Raw genomic sequence first — 21,879 nt, 5'->3', positions numbered from 1 at the left:
GTAAAGCAGTTGGCAATTTCTTATAAAGTCTGACATACACTTAATATATGAGCAATTCCACTCATAGGTATTTACCCAAGAAGAATAAAAACATATGTTCACATAAAGACTTGAATGTGAATGTTCAGTGCCACTGTATTCATAACAGGTAAAAACTGGAAGCAACCCAAATGTCTGTCAACTAGTGAATGTATAAAGTGTGGTACACCCATAGGAAAGAATCCTATTCATCAATAAAAAGGAACAGCTTACTGAAACATACATCAACTAGGATGAATCTCAAAAGCATTATGCTAAATGCAAGAAGCCAGGCACAAAGTTTACTACTACATGATTCCATTTCCACGACATTCTGGAACGAGTGAAACAGAGACAGAAATCAGACCAGCAATCAGCAAGGTGGGGGAGTTTACCAGAAGGGGCACAAGGGAACTTCTGGGGATGATGCTGTCATCACTGTGGTAGGCTGCATGACTATATACATTTGTCAAAATTCACTGAACTGCACAGTTTAAATTGGTGAATTCTATTTTATGTAAACTATACCTCAATAAAGCTCATCAAAAAAGAGGGAATGGTGCTGACTATCTCATGACTGTGAGGTCTTGAGGGCTGGCTTCTGAATGAAAGCAATCAGAAGCCTGTGGGAACGAATTACACCCTCTCCCCAATTACGCAGCAGAAACCCTAGAACAGGACATTTGCAAACTCTGAGAAAGCCAAGTCCAAGTATCCAAACAGAGGCTGTCTCTGACCCCAGCCGAGATTTGTCCTTTCTCTGCCATTCCATCAGGCTACAGAAAAGCAGGGGTGATTTCTTGGACTGGTGGTGACAGTGAACCAGTTTAAATATTGAGCTTACAGCAAGCAACATGGGAACTTCAGTCCTGGGACCAGCTGGGGGTGTTTAAACCTGCACAATGGAAAAATAACAATATGCCTAACATCCCACCCAGAAATATTAGAAAGTGCTAACATTCTCATCTTTCATAGCAGAAGGTCAACCCACAAAGCTTATAATTGAAATGTATAGCTTTCAAAAAACCCAACAAAATGACTCCAATTAACATTTTTCATAATCTCTTTTCTTAACCTCAGAGGGATTTTATAGGAAATAAATATCCCTTAGAGTAAAAATTGTTCAGCAATTCATTTAGTTTTTTTATGGTTTGCTTCTTTTCTGTTAAATTAAGTAAAGTGAAACTTAGTACTTAAAAAAATTAGAGAAAATATACTAGGATTCTATCTACTGATATACTTTATTTCATAATATCTGAGACACTAGTGCTTATGAGACATACATACCACTATTTTATACACGACTAAGGAAGAAAATCACTCCAATTTAACTCGGCTACAATGCAAAGATGCCATGGATTATAAGATACACGCCAATATCAAAGATGTGAAAAACATGAAAAAAGTGTGACTCAGGATCAATAAAACATATCTCCATCCATCCATCCATCCATCCATCCATCCATCCATCCATCCATCCATCCATATGCATATAAAAAGGTTCCTGGAGTAAGGTCACTTACATTTAATAATAATTATTTCTCAGAGGGAGGATCTGAGGTCATTTTAAAACATCTTTTATACATTAAAAAAGTTCTTTATAATGAAGACATATTTACAAAAACAAATGAATGATTTTTATTCAAAGAAAAAAGTGACTGGAAGTAAACATGCCAAGATGTTAACAGTGGGTTGTTCTGGGTGTGGAATCAGGGACGACATTCCTCCTTCCTTCATTTCTGTATTTTAAAGCAACCCTTAAAATTGAAGAAACTAAACAAAGCCAGCAAAGACTCATGAAAACTGGGCTGGATATCCTTGGATGAAAGGAGTTTCTGGCCGGGCGCCTGCTCTGAGGGTGACCCACCACCCCGGTTCTCACACTGCAAGTCAGTCCCACGGTGACTGGCCACCCCGCCTCCCTTGTTGTTCAAGTGAGTGGGGTGATTCAGAAGGAAAGGCACTTCTGATTTGATTCTAGAGTGGTGGCCCTCAATTTTTTAGGGTGCCTCCGAATCCCCGGTGGAAATTGTCACACAGCCAGATTCCTGTGTCCACCCCTGAGACGCTGACCCAGGAGGTCTACGATGGGGCTCAGGGGACTGCGTTTTAAGCACCCAGGTAATTCCTACACCTGGCCTCACAGCTCCAGGGCTCGCTCCCTCAGCACATCTGGAGGGAAGGTCTGGAACCTTCCCCAAGCCTCTGTGCCCCCGTGAGGGGACCCACTTCCAACTGCACACCACACAGAGCCCCCTCTGGGTGTGGGACCCCCTCTAAGCTCTGCGCAAAAACAGGCGGTGAGGAGAACTCAAGGAACCCATCGCCCCACCAGGAAAAGGCTGGGAGCTCAACTCAGACCCAAACTCACGTCTAAAACTCCACGAGCACTGATGCTTCCAAAGAAAGTTTAAACCCATCAAATATGCAGCGATGAAAAAAGCCCTCCCACGGTACACAAAAGACCCATAGACCTGTCCAGCTTCCCCGCTCCGTGCTTGGATTCTACCATACTCAGACACCAGCTACAGCAAATACTACCCTGGAAATGTTTAAAAGATCTATTATCCTGCCCTATACATTTGTTTCCATATGAACATAAGTCTGAGGTGTTAATTCTCTCTCCTGGACACAATTTAAAAGAAAATCGTTTCCTCATTGTAGCTGTTTGGTTCAAGTTCGGGTTTCTAAAATCTGATCTATTACTTTGTCAGCTGTTTCTCATTAATATGTGTGCCAAGCTCCCATGGTGGTGGGGGGGCGGGGGGTGGGGTGGGTTCTTAGCCCGGTGCTTCTCAGTCTTGTGAAAAGGTGGATTCTGACTCCGCAGGCCTGGGACTGGGCCCAGGAGCCTATATTGTGAACAAGCTCCTAGGTGATGGCCAGGCTGCTGGTTCCTGGACCAGAATGGGGTAGCCAGGATAGCTGACAGAGGAAAGTCTGGTCCCTAAGTTTGTTTTTGCCTGTAATAAAATAAAGGCCAACTGAGCATTTGTTCCTATCACAGGGCTAAAGACTGCGGTGCTATTTTTTTTCCTGAGGTCTGCAGGAAATTTGTAGTATATACCCCACCTCTGGTTGCGAGTGAGTCAGCAAGTTGTAAAGCCAAATTCCTCTTCACTGTAAATTTTCTATCTGCTGTTTACTGAACTGCAAGTGATCAGAGTTAAATACTAAGCAGAAGCTCTAAAGAGTCAAAAAAGTACATGTATAGGAAGGGAAGTATTTGAAGAAGTTAAGAAAATTTTAATTATAAAAATAAGTAGGGGTTTAACATGAGAAAATGCAAGTTGGCTAGCTTAGGAAGAGTGACTTTTCATTAACTTAAATCAGAAAACTGTTGTCAGCTGCAGGATGGATCTTTTAACTTGAAGGGGAACAGGGAAATTAATAGAGGCAGCTGTGATAATGTCTTTAGAGTTTTGAATTAAACTGAGAAGAAAGTCTGGAGGGTGAACCGGAGAGTAATTTGGCACTGAGCTGTCCGAGGTCCAGAGTGAAATAATGTTTCCGTGTTATTAGTATTCAAGGTCCCAAACACTGAGATAAAGAAAAGATCATCAGGACAAAAACGTAAAAAACTTCCAAGGCACCTACATAACATTTGTTTTAAAATCATGTCATATTATATATACCATAGAGGAAAAGACTGGGAGAATGTACAGCAAAAGACCCTGGATGGTGTGACTATGTTTACCTTTGGTTATGCTATTTTGACATTCTCTACAATGAAAATTTATTCCTTTTATAATAAAAATAATAAAAGTTAATTTTTTAAAATGGTCCTGCTAAGATAGAAAGATGGAAGGAAAGGGGGTTGGGGGTGTGGACAGAGAGAAAGGAAAAGAAAGAAAGAAGGAAGCAGATAAACAGATGTAGATGGTTTTTCCCTTGAAGGGAAATGTGTTTCAAACGGCAATTCCTTTACATATTTCTTTTGATTATGCCCCCACAATTCTTTCCTACTCTTTTTCTGGGATCATATTAAGGCTGTGATTATACTTTAAAGTGTTGAACGAAATTTGAGTAACTAGAATCTTCAAATTCCCAGTCATTCCTCTGTAAATCAATGTTTTCTGTTTCACATGTAGCAACTGGCATTTATGAACTTTATGATGCTTCAAGGATGAAATGCAAGATCCCTTCCCTTCTTGGCAGGATCCACATGGTGCCAACCGCTCAAGTCTGCCGTTCTGCCACTAAGCCACGCTGCCCAGCTACTGTGCCCGCAGACTCTCCAGAGCAGAGGTCACACAGGATTTTTGTGGTCACGCCATAGCCTCGAGTGGCTGGTAATGTACAGTCCAGGAAATGGTACACTAACGGGAAGAAACATGCTGAATAAGGCTACAAAATCACCAGCATCAGAAACAACTCAGAGGGCTTCCCTGGTGGCACAGTGGTTAAGAATCTGCCTGCCAATACAGGGGACACAGGTTCGATACCTGGTCCGGGAAGATCCCACACGCCATGGAACAACTAAGCCTGTGAGCCACAACTACTGAGCCTGCGCTCTAGAGCCCGAGAGCCACAACTACTGAGCCCACGTGCCACAACTACTGAAGCCCGTGTGCCTAGAGCCTGTGCTCTGCAACAAGAGAAGCCATCGCAATGAGAAGCCTGTGCACCACAACAAAGAGTAGCCCCTGCTCGCCCCAACTAGAGAAAACCTGCGCAGTAACAAAGACAGAACACAGCCAATAAATAAAAAATAAATAATTTTTTTCAAAAAAGTGACTGGAAGGTTGAGTAGGCAGGAGAAAAAAAAAAAAAAAAGAAAGAAAGGAAAAAAAGAAACAGCTCAGAAAATACCTTTAAGATGGTAATATTCCAGGTAAAGCTCTCCACGGCTTTTTGCAGTTTGCGTTCCTTCAAACCTTCCTTGGTGCCTATGCTGTGCAAGTGTTCATGGAATTCCATGGCTGAAAGAAGCAGAAAGACAAAGGATGTTACTTCCCCGCCCAATCTGTGGTAATGAGCCGGCAACATTGACTTCTCTCCGTACAGCCGAGACGCTTCCAGTCGGCGCTGGGATTTCATGAAGGGCCTATTTAAGAATGTAACAACGGGGAACCCTGCACATCCATGGCATCCAGCAGGCAGGAGGCCTCTCAGAGTGAGGTGCTCGTGGGCTGGAAGGGCGGACAGGGCACAAGGAACCGTCCTCATTCTTATGTGAGAGATGCGGAGTCAGGCTCAGCCGGGTTCAGAGACTGAGGCTGTGGAGGGAGCAGGAGGAAGAGCTGCACCAGAAGCCAGGTCTCTGGAATCTCAGAGGCAGATTTCAGCTCTGCCGAGGACAGCCTCTTAGCAGTCAGGACGAAAAGAGTGCAAAGCACTGTAGTTCCTGTCCCTCCCTGCATTATTTATTTATTTATTTATTTATTTATTTATTTATTTATTTATTTATTTTTTGCATGAAACAAAACCAAACATCAATAATTTATCACAAAGAAAACACCTGTGCACCATTTTCCAGGGCAGGAAATTGAACATAGTCAGCATCCCAGCCTCCCTGCATAATGTACATAATCAATGCACAGTCCCCACTGTCATTCAGAATAGTCCGAATCAGGAGTGGTGTGACAGTCCTTTTCCTGGTTTAGGACCATTAATACGCATGGAAAGTTTTCATATTCATTTGCAGTCAATCATGCCATCTCTGGCCAAGGGGGAGCCCTCAGGCAGGTTCCTAGGTCCTTCTGAAATCACTAATTGGCCTTTGATAGGTCCCTTGCTTTCTAGCACAGGATGCTCTAGGCTTACCAAGTACATGTCTCACCTCAGACCTGGAAACTGGCGTTTCCCCAAGGACCTCTGGGTTTTTCCAGGTGTTTAAAGACCACAGTCTGGGGGCTAGGAGTGCACACTTTTACTGAGTTTCCACTGTTTTCTAGGCTATTTTATTTAACAGATCTCAGCCACATGGACTTTTTTTTTTTTTAAGGAAAGAATAAGTTCTTGCTCATACTTCTAATTCAAATTTAAGTATACAGGAATTCCACATAATTTTTAAAAAAATCTTACGCTTCTTTCTTTTCTTTTAGTAGGTAGATAATCTTAATTCTTAACCACACCAACAAAACTAATAGGAATACTGTGAAATACAAGTTAAACTCTGCATTTTTTGGTCCTTAGAGTATCTCATTGAGAATGTACAGAAAAAGTATTGTGTTCTAAGGTCAGTCAGAATAATTATTTTCTTTACGTGGATATGTCACTAACAAAGTATAATTAGATTCATTTGTTTCCTTTTGTTTCCCCATTGTGTATGTGCGGGGGGTGGGAAATGTCTTTGCTTTTTGGGATATAATTTGGTTTATTATTCCAAAGTCAAACTACATATCAGGGTGCATTCAGGTAAATCGTCCTTTCTTCCTGGTCTCCTCTACCCTGATCGCTCTCTCCCTCTATATATTTTTATTAGTTTTTAATTTACCTTTTATTGCCTCATTTCTCCCTGAAAATCTAACCAAACGTGTCCATATATCCACAGTCCTCCCTTCCTTACACAAAAGCAGCATACATGCACCCTGTTCTGTACGGTGGTTCTTCCCTCACTTAGCTATGAAGTGGAGATCACTCCCTGCCAGTGTATCAAGCTCTTCCTCACTCTTTGTCTAGCCCCTCACAGGCTCCCAGCATCTATTTAACCCGTTCTCACTGATGGACACTGTCTTCAGTCTTTTGCTCTTACAAATAATGTTGGAGCAGCTGTAATTTTTACATTTCCAGCATTCTTTTGTACATGTTTACTGTTCAGTTGGGCATCCCAATTTCTAACTCCCTTTCCATGCAGCATCGTTTCAAAGCAGCTCTTTGCATCCTGACTGACAGTGTCTTTAAACAGTGAACGAGAGCCGACACACAGGATAAATATAGAAAGCTGCCAATCTAGTCTTCCTTCCTATTTTTTCCTCTCCTAATAGGAACTATGGCCTTAATTCCTGTCATGCTAAATGGCTTAAGAACCTCCCTGGTTTCAAAAAAGAACAGTAATTAGTAAAATCTATTACACTGTCTAGGAAACTACTACACTGACCACTCTCCTTTAATTCAGCTGCCTGACCAGATGCAGGCTTTTCGAGACACTTACTTATTACAAATCTCAATACTGGCACAAAGATGTAATACAATACTGGGGGATTTTTCAACCACCCAGATGCCTGCTTGGGGGTCTCACTCCACTGGAGGTGGACGGCTTATCTCGCCCTGCTGACCATCTGACCACCACTAAGGTGACGAGACAGTGACTGGAACTGCTCCAACAAACAGGAAAGAACTTGCAGATAACACAAGCAGGAGGTAGGCACTCTGAGTTCAGACAAACATCCACTCCAGATTTTAAGAAAGCAGCTTTCAGGAAGTTCAGAAGAATTCAGGGCCAGAGGCTGCCTTGAGAAGGACTGAGGACTCAGGGAAAAAACACAGTCAAGATGATAAAAAACGATACTGATAAGAATGACATAGAGAATTTTTTTTTTTTTGGTCACCCTGTGAGGCTTGTGGAATCTTCGTTCCCCAACCAGGGATCAAACCTGGGCCCTCAGCAGTGAAAGTGCCAAGTCCTAACCACTGCACTGCCAGGGAATTCCCATGATGAAATGCGGAAACATTCAAGGAAACAAGTGTAGCTGTCTAAAAAGCTTGTATTTTACATGTCCATTAAAAGGTGAGACAATTCCCCTTATCTTCCCCCTCTTAAAATATCTATAGTTCAATAAAAGTCCACAGGGATGTGAAAAGTGTATTATTAATGAAGTTCTTTAAAAATGGGCACAGAAAGGTGATTAGTTGAAAAATGGAAAAGTTATGTTAAAAATATAAAGCCCCACATTTTAAAAAGTGGCCAAGACCATCAGTCCCATTGTTATTTATTTCATTGTTTGGTTTGCTACATAACACATCTGTTTCTTTAAAAAGATTTTCATATTATTAACTTAAAGACTAATCTTTGCATTCTGCCAATCCAATGATATGTAGCATATGTTGATTTTATTTTTTAAAGAAATAAAAGGATTCGCACCTTGACCTACACAGTGTGATGGTACCTTTCACTTCTCCCCCTGTGATGTGCAAAGTCCAGGCCAAAGATACAGAGTTAGGGAAACAAAAGCCAACTCGCCAGGCACTTTACACCTACTATGTAGGAAACTTGGAGAGAGGCTATAGAACTTTCCCAAGGAAATGGTAAAGAAAAATTTGAATATTGGCTTGTCTAAGCCCGATGGCCTAAGGTTTCCCAATTATCATGCATCATTTCTAAACCAGAGTCCCAGCCTTTAATATGAGCTCTTGAGATGGTTGTGTGTATCCCATAATTACCCTGGGAGGTACAACACTGCAGGGGTATGGGACAGGCACTGATCCTGCCCTAAGGGAATACAGGGGCAGAGAGAATGAGATCCTGACCTGGAACTGGGTCAGTCCATATGCATAACAAAGAAACCTGATTATATGTCTAAGATGCGAAGTGCACTATTAAATTACCAGGAAATCTATTCTAACATGTCACAGGAGGCCTTCACATCAACAGTGAGTATAAAGGACGTGTCTGGGTTAGATGTTAAGTAACTTCCTCCCTAATTCCCAAATTATTTTCAGCAAAGAAACATTAGCCCAGTGAAAAGGCCTTATCTTATGCAGAAACTTAGAAGCAGCACCTCTTCTCCTGTACGTCAAACCATTTGTTTAAAGCGCAGTTTTAAAGTAAGTGGTGAAAATCAGGTAAGTAAAAACTTTAATAAGACTAAGTTACCACCTTCCCCTGTCCCCGCAAAGAAGCTAAGTTGTTTTTGTTTTAAAATTCCTTGTTCTTTTGTTACAGTTTGAAGGTGGTGGGATTAGGAGCTGGACTAGGGACAGACAGACAGACACAGGCATGACAGTCAAGATTCTACTTTTTTTTTTTAATGACTGGCCCAGCTCACATATACAAATATTTATTTCCAAATTATTTTAATCTTGAACAAGATTTTTTAAATGTTTTCTAGTCTCTTTCATTTTTTTTTAAAGGACTCCAATATGAAACAATCAGGAATATTTACTTGAAGAGGTAAAACTATTACCTAAGATTTCTTTAACACGTGGATTTTTTTCACAATAGTTCTCTATTTCTGTAGTCAGCAGTCAATATTCATACTATTGAGATACAGAAGGTCTCATCATTTTGGATAATGAAAGTAATTTTTGATGCTTGAAGTAATAACACTAATTGGTCAGCCAATAACATTTATCGATCACACTCCTTGTCCAGGTCATTTGACCATCTGCTGTGTTAAGTCCCAGTGAGACCCATTACTTCAACATGCTGAACACTGTAAAAAGCTACGGACTTCTAGAAGCAAGGGGAGCACGCCCGGGGAAGGGGAATAGTGCTTATGTTATCTGCTCACTGACAACCGCTTCGCAAAGAAATCCTTACAGCTTTGCTCTGGAATACAACGGCTGAGTTTAGACGCATTAGAGTAGCACACGGGGCAATAGCATTCAAATGATGGTGTGACAACATGTACGATTTCTGCTTTTCTTTTTTTTATCAGTGCCAAAATAAACTCTGTAGCTGCAGTAGCAAATTAGGATTTTTGTATGAGGAATCATACTATGAAAGGGAGATTTAATAGGCATATAAGGACTATGCACTACAATGTGAAACTTTATAAAGAAATTACAAACAACTGATCATGTAAATATTATGTGATCTCAAAAAAACAAATAACCAATCAGAAAAATTGAAATTTCTAAAAACTTGAGGACGTCCATTCTGTGTTTTCACCTTAGTGAGCAGACAGAAGCTGAGAATAAACACCTCCTCTGATAGAGCTGACTGCCCTTGTCCCTGTTATAAAATTGTAAGCAATTATGTTGAAAAGTTACATAACAAGGAAGAATGGGAGTTCGTTCTTATCATTTCCTGCCTGAGTGTCCTCAGTGGAATAACAAGAATGCTGAACTCTGATTAAAGAAAGGCGACCTGGGGGTGCCTGTCCCCTGCAGACAGGGCCTGCAGCAGCCAGCACGGCTCAGCCGCGGCCCCAGGGTGCAGACTGGGCCCCAGGATGCCTAAGCCTCCTATTACTTAGTTCAGGAACAAGACCTGGTCACTCACAGTGACGATCCTCTGGGCAACTTAGGGAGGTTAGTTCTGCTTCCTGCCTTCTTACTAACTCCACAATGAACTCCAAGGACAGGCAAGCACAGATCTGATTTTTTGCAATGTTCTTGTTTACCAATCGTCAGTGTGTCTTTTGTCTAACTGTCTATGTTGCTGATATCTTAGGGCGATAGGCCCTGCACTTGATTCTACTTCTATGTTGCTACCCAAGGAAGACACGAGATAACAGCTAATTCTGGCCAAAGAAATGAACATCTTTGTTAAGTTTTAGACCACTTCATTTGAAAACCAATACTAACTAGGTAAACAGTCTTTTGAAAAGCATGCCACGATACGGTTTCGATGTGCCACATCATGTAACAGTCAAAATATACAGTGTGTTCAAAAGCATGAACATTTGAAGGTTGTGGGCATATTACACAAATCCAATGACGTGCTTGGGAACGTGGACTAAAACTTGGGGTAAAAGTCCCCAAAGCAGCAAATGACCACGTCTTGAGCACAGACCTGGCTGGACTTGCTATGGCTGCTCTTTGGTCAAGAGGATTGTCTCTGAGCCCTGGCTGCCCTGTGCCAAAGACCTTACTTACAATCAGGTTCCTCCGGCTCCATGACCCCGAGTTCACGTTCCTAGAAAAGTGCTGTGGGTTATTTTTCTTCAGGAATGTTAACCAAGAAGACAACCTGTTCGAATTCCTTTGTGGTAATGAACTTGAGAGCCAAGGAAATAAACAGCAGGTCATCAAACAGCAGACAAAGGGCAAGTGGAAAGGCCACAGTCAGGGACCCTTACAAGTGTCTAGTTCATTCAGCTCTAAAGGGAATGGAAGGGACTTCCCTGGTAGCGCAGTGGTTAAGAATCTGCCTGTGTCCCCCTGTGCAGGGGACACGGGTTCGAGCCCTGAGCCGGGAAGATCCCACATGCTGCACGCGGAGCAACTAAGCCCGTGTACCGCAACTACTGAGCCTGAGCTCTAGAGCCTGTGAGCCACAACTATTGAGCCTACGTGCCACAACTACTGAAGCCCATGCACCTAGAGCCCGTACTCCGCAACAAGAGAAGCCACCACAGTGAGAGGCCCGCGCATTGCAAGGAAGAGTAGCTCCTGCTCTCTGCAACTAGAGAAAGTGGGCATGCGGCAATGAAGACACGATGCAGCAAAAAGAAAGGGAATGGAAGACACAGGTCATGTGAACAAAACACGAGGTCACACCCAGGGCCCACGGGGGACCTTTCCAATTATAGCTACAATGTTATATTTTAAAAATTGGTATGACCACACAAAAGTATATTATTTGATTTTTATGTAAAGAACTATATTTTTGAAATGTATTGCTTCTTTCCATGTCATCTCTCAAAAATTTAAACAGCTCAGATGTTTTACAGAAGGAGGTGTTGGTTTCATGCAATTTTCCAATTATTGTTTCAAAACACTGTAAGTATTTTAAAGGGTTTGTTTTTGAGGGGCTCAAAGTTTAATGACAAAAGATGAAATGCAATGCTGATAGATTATCATGTTTTTAAAAAAATTAATAAAGTGTAAATCTTCTGAGATGATACGTAATTACATTAGCTAAGAATATTAGTGCAACTGCATATAATGGAATAGCGTGAAGAGAAATTTCCACTCCTACCAAGTTTCCTGCTTCCCATCACAGATAAACTTAGATGAAAATGAAACAGGCATAAAAATAAAATAAAAATTTTAAATATATGATACATACAAGACTAAGATATGAAAAAGAGTCTTTGCTTTGAAGGGAAGGTGGCTCAGTCAGAAACATGGCAGCATTTCCTCTTTAATGGAAGCGAACGTTATTGATTCATGCCAAACATGAAGCAGATGACCTTTCAAACATTCTGGATGGGATTTTCTATCCCAAGATAAATGATCTGAATCAAAAATATACCATGTAGCACATGGCTCAAAAATTTTCAGAAGCAACTATAATTTTAAAAAAATACTCCTAAGAGACACATTGATCTTAAATTTATATACCCAAAGATTACTTTTTCAATTGAAAATTTACTTTGCTGTCCTAAAAAACTTTTTATCATGAACACATCCTGTGCAAAATATTTTTGTGTGTGCTGAAAATAGAAAACAACATCACAGGTTTTATTTCAAATTTCCCAAATTAGGGACATTGAGCTATTTCCTGGAAGATGGAATTCCATATAACACACGTCTATCCAGGACTTCATCAAGAGGTCAATTTGTCAAGTTGTACAAGTACCTCAATATAACATGGTCTCATGGTACAACATCAAAGTCCCTTGAGAACAAAATACAGATCACTTTTTCCAACTAATTTATATACACAACGTGTTAAAATATACAGGCTTTGTCAACTATACGCTCTGCCCCCCAAACCCTAGGGGTCTGAAGTTTGGGTGTGCCTCCAACACTTGGGCGCTGACGCCGTAATCCCCATGGAGACGCAGACAAGGCCTCATTACTTCTCGCGCAGTTCCAGTTGGTAGTCTCTCTCTCTTGGCCTTCTTCCCAAACCGTCTTGGCATTAACAAAAGCCGAATTATTTTCAGATGGATTTTGAGCTATTCGATCGCATCCCTCACGAGGTGGAAGAGATAAACCGGGTCTCTTAAACACAGCCCGGAAACCCAGAAGGATGCCACGCCCACAGCAGTACGCTTTGTGAATGGACTGCGGAGGGGGCGTGCCTTCCTCCGCCAGCGCACCACCTGGGGAAACCAGGTGAGACGGAGGGACACCACTCCTCGTCCTCCCTGGAATCCAGTTACCACGCTGTCCTCCTACAAACACAGGCCACGGGGCTCACCGGGGTGTGAGATCAGACCAGGAACAAAGAGCAGCCCCTTCTCACTTCACTGTGTTGAGAAACAATACACAATGAAGTGTGTTTTTTGAGTGTAATTCACCCCAATCACACTCAAAGATTAGCTTTTCACGCCGAGGACACCTTTTCTGGATGGCCCTGGGAAGTCAGTCCTTTCCCCTCTACCAGTCTGGCACAAACACACAAGGCCCTCATGATGTCACCCTGTCCACCTCCCCCTTTCTTTTCACACCTCTTATTTTTTGAACAGATAATACAGTCACATGGCTCAACAATTTAAAAAGTATAAACTGGTATAGAGAGAACGACCTTTGCCTCCCCATCACCCAGCCTCCTTGGCCCCTCCCACTGGGCAACCCCTGTTACCCCCTCTCAGGTAGCCTCCCGGAGAGGGTGGTGCCCTTGGCAGTACACTGGGCCCAGCCTCCCGCCCCAGCTTTTAAAACACATCTTAACAAACAGCACACATGGTTTGCCTTGCCTTTTAAAACTATATATATAATAAATGTATATATATTTATATAAACTATATATAATAAATACACATAAACTATATATAAATATATATAAATATAAATACATAAATAGAACTATATATAATAAATATGTATATTATATATAAAATGTACATCTGTATTTCCCCAAATATGGGATCGAATCTGTAGAATAAACTCTGAAAAACATAGGAATTGCTGGTTCAAAGTGTATATGACTGGTAATTCTGAAATTTACTGCCACGTAGCCCTCCCTAGGTGTGGACCCAATGTACACCCCCAACAATGTGACAGTTCTTCTTCCCCTATATTCCCACCATTACCCCTCTGGTATGATCCGTGTGTGATGGAACTTTGATACAAACGTTTGGATCTGATGCATGAAAAGTGGCGTCTCCTTGAAACATCGCATTCTCTGGAAGATCACAGTGTCCTCCTCCCGCCGGCCTGGCTGCACCGTAACCCCCGTGCTTGCTCTCCTGCGTCTCCCAACATCCAAACGCTGAAGGGCCAGGGCTCTATCCTCTATTCACTGTCACTTCGTAGATGATCTCGGTCTCCCAGCTTGAAAGGCCACCTGTGTGCTATGCTTCCAAATTCGTTGCCTCTAGTCTGGACCTCTCTCTGAACTTTAGACTTAGAAGTCAACCAGGGATATCAAACTTAACATGTCTACATCCGAACCTCTGATCTTCCCTCTCAAACCGTCTCCCCCAGTTCTCCCCATCTTGGTAGAGAGAACGCGGCCAAGAACCCTGTAAACCTGTCCTCTTTCTTTCCTCGTGCCCCACGTCCGATCCATGAATAAATCCTGTTAGCAAGACCTTCGGAATATCCAGCATGTAAGTGTTCCCATCACCACCGCCTCCAACCACCCCGGATCAAGCCGTTGATTGGGCTGGATGGTTGCAAAAGCCTCCTGGGTGGTCCTCCAGCATCTGCTTTTGCCCCCTCCCCCTCCCCCTGCTTATCAGATGCAGCCACTCCCGGGCTCAGACCCTCAGGAAGAGTTCCCATCTCTCTGAGAGCAGAGCTGGCACCCTCGCTACAGCCTGGCCCGTATCACCTGGCTCCTGCCCTCCTCATCCCTTGCTCACAGCACTGCAGCCAGGTGGCCCGTCTTCCTGAAATAATCCCCTTCCAGATGTTTGAAAAGCTTGCTCTCCGCCTCCAGTCACGCCCATGCAGATGTCACCAGCTCTCTGAGGTCCTGGCTGAGCACATTATTGAAAAGAACCCCCGCCCCCCACGCCATGCCCGCCCTATCCCCATCTCTGCCTCACTGATTCCAAAACACCACTGTTGGACACAGTGAGTGTTGTATTTACTTGCTTTTTGTTGATTCTCTGTCTCCCACAACTTGACTTCAGCTTTGAGAAGGCGGGGGTGTAGACCCTGTTCACCCCTGTGCCTCTACCTGCAGCAGGTCTGCATCATGAGTCTGGACGTCCTTTCATTTTCTCTTAGAGTCTTTGGAATTTCCCTTGTTGTGAACTGTGTTTACATTCTTTGCAAAGAATATGAGCATTGGGGCTGTTGGTCCTTTTCTGACTGATTTTAGGAGTTCCTTATGTATTAGGGATACCAGCCCTTTCTAATATGTATTGCTAACGTTTTTTCTCAGTTTCTCTTTTTTTTTTTTGTAAAGAAACATGTTTTATTTTTATTTTTATTTTTTTACAGCAGGTCCTTGTTGGTCATCTGTTTTAAATACGGCAGTGTGTACATGTCAATCCCAAACTCCCAGGCTAACCCTCCTCCCCACCCATCCCCAGTACCCATAAATTTGTTCTCTGTGAGTCTGTTTCTGTTTTTGTAAATAAGTTCATTTGTATCATTTTTTTCAGAGTCTGCACACAAGCCATACCATATGATACTTGGCTTTCTCTGTCTGACCTAGTGTGATCATCTCATTTCTAGTTTTTGTTGCGATTTTGTTGCTGATCCTTTTCCCCATACAGAATTCTTTTCACAGGGTCCAATCCATCAAGGTGTTCTGTGTGTCTGTTTGAATGTTTCGATACAGCTTCTGGGTTTGTGTCATGTCCCGTCTGTGCTGCGGCCGCCGCTGGCCTGGGCCTGGCTGTCCCTGCACGTGCTCCTCTCCCGCCTGGAATTCCGGTCCCACCAGCCTTGCTCCCAGACACACCACCTTCCTGACTCAGCTGCATCTCTGACCTCTGGTTCCGTGCTCACCCGATGAGTCCGTCACGGGGTGAGCCGTCCTCTCAGCAGGGGACCAAGTCCCCTGTGCGGTGAGGACTCTGCTTGGGCCTCTCCTGCTCTCGGCCTGGAGCCCCGGGGCGGGGAAGTGAGGTCCCCAGCCTCTGTCAGGCTGAGAGTAGGACCTAATGAATGCCTGTGAATAAATGAATGGACACGTAGCCTCAGCATTCTACATTCAATTCAATTCAACAAATATCACCTGAGTGTCAGCTTTGGCTAGGCGCTGTTCTTGGCATCGGGATATGATATGAATAAACATAGCTCCCTGCTCGCAAGGAATTCACATTCTAGTTGGAAGGAGACACAACATAAGCAACAAACATAAGCGAATTATATGGTGGTTGGAAGGTAACGATTGCTATAGAGAAAAAGAGGTAGAGCAGGGCAGGGGCTCAGGTGTGCTGGGATGCTTTTAAGTTCTGAGGTGGAAGTAAAACATCCAGTTCTGAATTACAAACTCATAATCATATCCTGGGATTTCCTATATCGCCTCCCAACCCTTTCTTCATTAAAGAACTCATCCATTCAAGTAACTCTTCCATTGGATGACATTAATTCTGTCTGTAGACCCGACTCTACCCCAAGTTTTACTACGGTTGCTTCGACAATGTACTAGCTATTTCCATTCGAACCTCTGCTATGGTCTGACTGTTTTGCGTCCCTCCCTTGCCCCAATCCCTACGTTGCAACCCTCATGCCACCACATCACATCTACCTGCACCATGATCTCGGACTTCCCAACCTCCAGAGCTGTGAGAGACAAGTCTCTGTGGTTTTAAGCCACCCAGTGTGACACGTTGTTATAGCAGCCTGACTGGACCAAGACAACCGCCTTACAGTGATCCCATGCTCAGCACGCCTGAACCAGACCTTCGCAATCACCTTCTCTCTACCCCAACAGCCAGGCACCGGCATTCCAGTGCCGCAACCAAGTATTAGAGCATGGAGGGCAGAGGAGAGAGATAGGTCAGTCAGTGAGCCCTCAAGCCTGCCTCAAACTATTTCGTGACCCCACTGTCTATGACAGTTTCCGGAAGTATTCAAGACATTGACACACAGAACTTGAAAGAAGAGCTTTGTAACCAAATACATTTGGTTTGGGAAATGCTGAGTTAAACTGGGAAACAGTTAGCATGCTGATGTGTCCCGAGAATCTCCAAAGGGGAATACGTTGTGTTATGAAGATTTGGTGATGAAACCCTTTGCCCAAGGAGCATGACTAGGGTTCCTTAAATCAGGCTCTGGGCAGTGTTGGCCTAAGAAGTCAACACCAAACTCTTTATCCTTGAATTAAAAGGCTCCCATTACATAACCCAACCTGTACTTACAACCCTAATTTCTGCTGCTTCCTGAAGCAAACCTTTCTCTTCAGACAGGAGGACATAGGTCATGTACATGGAAAGCACACCTGGACGATGAAGCCTGTCCCCTCAGGCCCACCAGAAAAGCCCCGTCCCTCTGCTCTGCTCACACGGACCGGACCTGCCTCCCTCAAGCCCCTAGTTCAAGTCCACCCCCCTCCCTACCAACAAAACCCTTCTGCCTCTTCTCTCAGATTCCACTTATACCTGTTACCTCTTCTACTGGCTTCCGTTGTGTTTTATAACTTTCAAGGGTAGCAGAGACTGTGCATCGGCTTTTGCATCTCTAATAAGTACTTAGTACAACATCTGGTCATTAAACACATTCCACAGATGCACAACTGGATTTTTCCTTTACTATGTTAACATGTTTAATGACATATTTTTGATATGGCACTGACCTATAATTAAAGAATACAGGTTAAAGTTGCCTTTTTTAAAAAAATAAATTTATTTATCGGCTGTGTTGGGTCTTCATTGCTGTGCGTGGGCTTTCTCTAGTTGTGGTGAGCGGGGGCTACTCTTCGTTGTAGTGCAAGGGCTTCTCACTGTGGTGGCTTCTCTTGTTGTGGAGCACGGGCTCAGGGATGCAGGCTCCAGTAGTTGTGGCACATGAGCTCGTGGGCTCTAGAGGGCAGGCTCACTAGTTGTGGCACACGGGCTTAGTTGCTCCACGGCATGTGGGATCTTCCTGGGCCAGGGCTTGAATCCATGTCCCCTGCGTTGGCAGGCAGATTCTTAACCACTGCACCACCAGGGAAGTCCCTAAAGTTGCTTTAAATTTCTTATTCTTAGAAGGTTTACCTCTAAATATTGTTAAAACATTCTTAGAATACATTTGTTCACTTTACCCACTACAGTCCCTTATTTATATCATATATCATATCATATCATATATCATATCATATGATTTGTATGCCACAGAATTTGAAAGACAGAAAACCCTTAGAGACCATCTAGGCTATTTACTTCATTTTAGATCCAAGAATATCTAATCGGATACACACACACATATGTGATCTTCCGGTATTTGAGAAAGATGACAATTTACTGTGAACTTTACTTAAATTGTGGTTCTTCTCAAATTTAATAAACAAATATAACAGAATAATAACAAAAATTATTTTTATGGGGGTGCCAGAGTTGAAGGAAGCCTTTCCACAGAAGATAATCTGCTGAGATGCTGAGCGTTGCCATTTAGATGAAAAGCGGTGCTCTCAGAGACTCTGTGGGTTTACAAGGGAAGGAGGAGGCAGATGAAGAAGTGACAAGAAAGCACAGCTTGGGGATCTGAGCCCAGAACAGGTATCCAGGGAGGCCACACACACTGCCCATTTCCCTCCCCTTCACTCCTGGCACTGGGAAATGTCACCAGCGCAAGCTGTGCTCGGAAGAAGGAATCGCTCCCATCAATCCAGCAGGCAAGTCCGTGCCCCTCTGCACCAAGCACGTACCCTTGGCGGGTGGGGGATGGGGAGGAAGAGATTCAGAGGTGCACCAGAACCCAGGAGGGGCCTCACTGCTCCACCCTCTAAAGAGAGCTTCTCGTTCAAACGCAAATCCCTGGGCCCCACCCCCGAAGATTCAATACCAAGGGGGCGAGGCAAAGAAACCAACTTTGCACAAGCATCGGCAGGAGACCCTGACCACATTTGTAGGAAATCCTGGGGTGACAGCTGTGTGGGAATCTGAAGGCAGGATGGGGTGACACCGCTTGCTCGTTCAGAGTTTCTGCCTGAGTCAGCCCAGCTGTCACTTTTGTGACCATCCCTGTACCCTTCCTTGTCATCAGTGAAGGTTCCTTTTGGGGGAACTGTGGGGCAGCGGGGGTGCGGGCAGGGAGGCAGGCTGGCCCGCCGTCGAAGACTGCACTACTTCTTGGCTTCTGTGGCTTCACTAGTTGTTAGTTACTTCAAGTGCCTGGGAGAGCATCTGGTGATTCTTTGAGAAGAGGAAAGATGCTGAGGGTCCCAAAGGAGTTAAGGGTTCACGTGTCCCACCTTCAGAGAGCTCACTCTTCACCTTCAAAGTAAGGCATTAACTCTCCCGCTTGAAATGCACGCTGATGGGCTGCAGTTTGTGCATCTGAGCCATCGCGTGGGATTACCTGTCTCATCTTCTCTTTTTAAGCGGCTGTAATCAGGCCCTTCCAAAATCGCTGCTTACGCAAGCGATCTCAGGTCACTGCATCTAAACGTGAGAACCCAGGCGGCCATCAGGAACGCATACAATTCACTGTCGCTTAGAAGGAGGACAATGAGACAGAGAGAAGCCCAGGGACTAATCTAACACCACAGCAAGACGTGGTACCGGTACCGAGGGCCAGGAACGCGGGCTCTGGATCCCCAGGGAAGAACCTCTTGCTTGTGTAAATTGGGGCTGAGGAACATCCTGACATAAATGAAGACAAAAGTCACAGGCTCCCAGGCTTCCTTTTGCAAACACTGTTAACAGAACGCTTGTGAAGTGTTTTCAGAACGACTCGCACAGACGATTTTACGTGTGTTGTGCTGGGCAAGACGATGACGTGAGCCTGGCAAGTGATGGATGCTGACCGGTTACTAATGCGGAAGCCTCGGCTCCTAAGAACACGCTGAGATCTGAGGAGCTTGCAAAACAACAGAGGCCTCTGAGCAATGGAATCCCGGTCACGTAGATCTGCCTGACACCCTGCTAGTTCTCCCCACACGGAGGCGGCAGGCTCTCTCTGCTTTGAGGTGAGATACATCTATCAAGCTTGGTCACAGGGGAGAGGCCGGCAGACCAGGAGCAGCAAATCACAAAGAGAACAAGAGTCATGTTCACACCAGCAGTGGGGGATGCAGCACGAGTGTAGGAGAGGTAGGCAGTGAAAGCTGAGGGAGAGGAGGTGGAACTAAACCATGACCCCTGGGAATGGGATCTGAACAGGGCAGAGCGGGAAGCCCCAGCGCACAGGCTAAGGGCCCCCAAAAACTTAAGGCTCCCGGGGCATCACCACATTAACCACAGCATATAATGCATGCTTCTCAAGATGACCCCGGGTCTTCAAAAGTCCAAATTACTTTTGGTAGCCAAATTCAAGAAAGCAGCGATGTGTAGAATCCACTGCAGAAAAATTTCCATTAAACAGATTAAAATGAAGGGTAATTAAAGCTTTCGTTATTTCAAAAGCTGCCTTCCATCCCACTTTACTCAGTAACGACGCACCCCTGCCATGCACACGAGCCCCTCAGAGCTTTCAGCATAGAAGCTTCTACTTGAACAGGCTGGGGCGGGAGGCTGGGCTTTCTTTTACTTAGAGCTTGATCGCCCCTCCCCTGACAGCCATTCGTAAAGAGCAGGGAACCGATTCTCCTGCCAGAAGAGGAGCCGGGCTCTCGCCCACTCAGCGCAGACACCACGTCTACACCCGCTACACCGGGCCTGCCCAGAAAGCCGGGGTGGCAGGGGTCCTGGGCGGCCACCACCTGCCTCCCCCACCTGTCCCCAAGCCTGGTGGGTGTGGCCATGCCTCCCCTAGGACCACCTGGGTCAAGGATTCCTGCCACAGCTTCTGTCCCTCCATCCCTTCCTTCCTCTTTCTTAAACTTAGTAAATTAAATTTCAATTTAATAGTGATTTAATGTTTATTGGAATTATGCACACACATAGTTTAAAGAGCCAAAGAGCTGCCACCAATGCCCCCTCTCCAGAGGCAGGCATTGCTTTGGCCAAAAAGTTGGTTCGGCTTTTTCTGTAACATCTTACCAACCCAATGCATTCAACCCCTTTAGCTGAGTTTGTTTCCTTTTTGAGTATGTATGTCCATATTTCTAAGTAATATGCTTATGTTGTTTAGATATTTTTCCAAGCATTACCTATTAAACTGCCCAGATGAAGGATGAGAATTTGGCTATTTTCAACCTCCCCACTGTCAGAACTCTTGGCTGTCTGGGATCTAATCGTTTCTGAATCCAGCTTCCTGACAGCTCTCCCCTTTTATCCCCACCTGTACCCCAACTCCCAGAGGCACCTGGTGCCACCAAGTCCAGGGCTGGGGGGGGGATCTCCTCGTATGTCAGACGCCCCCCCCCGCCGCCAACTCCACCACTTCAGGCTCAGCTTTCTTGAGTCAGCTAAGTCAACTCTCCTTTTTCAGTTTCCGAAATCTTGTTGCTCCCATTTTCTTTGTCCTTATAAAGTTAAAAAAAAAAAACAAAGAACACGTACTGGCATTTTAATGAGGCTCAGAAGGGAGTAGAGATTAAATGCATGTGTTAATACACCATCTTGGACAGGAAGTAAGTCAATGATTTCTTTTTTCCTTTCCAGAGAACAAATGATTTTCCACTTAAGTTCACCTGATAGAAACATCCAACGCACTGAAGCAAAGCAGTCTGGGCTTCCTTCTAGACCATCTTCCTATTCTTTATGAAACAGATCGATTCAGGGACTAAAAAGGACATTAAAATTCAAACACAGGCTGCTCTTTGGGGGCCATTAATAGAGAGAAAGAACTAGATATTAGAAAGTGGAAAAGACGTTTCCCCTGAAAGAACCTGGTAATCTTTTATCAGCCTTTATAAACTTTTGAAAAAGAACGTGGAGATTCTGGTGCTGCCCCCTCCCCCACCCCGCATGTTCCCATCACCCACTTGGATACTTCCTGGGAGAGCAAGCATTTGTTAGACCCAGGAGGATGTTTACTTTACACAGACCCGTGCCATCATCACTTCTCTGTCTTTCTTGCTCCTGTGGCAGCCCAGACCCACTCATCCCACGTCCCGCCCCGCGATCCACACATTCAGTCAGTCCCTGTCGCTGGCACCGCTGGCCTCTGGCTCTGAGCAAATGCTCCACATCCTGCCCATCCTGTCCCCAC

The 21,879-nt window shown here is 44.3% G+C and overlaps 1 protein-coding gene across 3 annotated transcripts in view; it reads right to left on the bottom strand.

Annotated features, from left to right (window-relative positions):
• PLCL2 (phospholipase C like 2) overlaps positions 1–21,879 on the bottom strand; it is a 190,471-nt gene that overhangs the window by 21,996 nt on the left and 146,596 nt on the right. For all 3 annotated transcript variants that reach the window (XM_057739450.1, XM_057739451.1, XM_057739452.1), the window contains exon 5: positions 4,831–4,940. In XM_057739450.1, coding sequence (XP_057595433.1) covers positions 4,831–4,940 — 110 coding nt within the window. The remainder of the gene's footprint in view (positions 1–4,830; positions 4,941–21,879) is intronic.

The sequence above is a fragment of the Hippopotamus amphibius genome, chromosome 6 (genome assembly GCF_030028045.1).
Source record: "Hippopotamus amphibius kiboko isolate mHipAmp2 chromosome 6, mHipAmp2.hap2, whole genome shotgun sequence".
Lineage (NCBI taxonomy): Eukaryota > Metazoa > Chordata > Mammalia > Artiodactyla > Hippopotamidae > Hippopotamus > Hippopotamus amphibius.
Note: the sequence above shows the minus strand (reverse complement) of the source record. Positions and strands in the feature narration are given on the sequence as shown.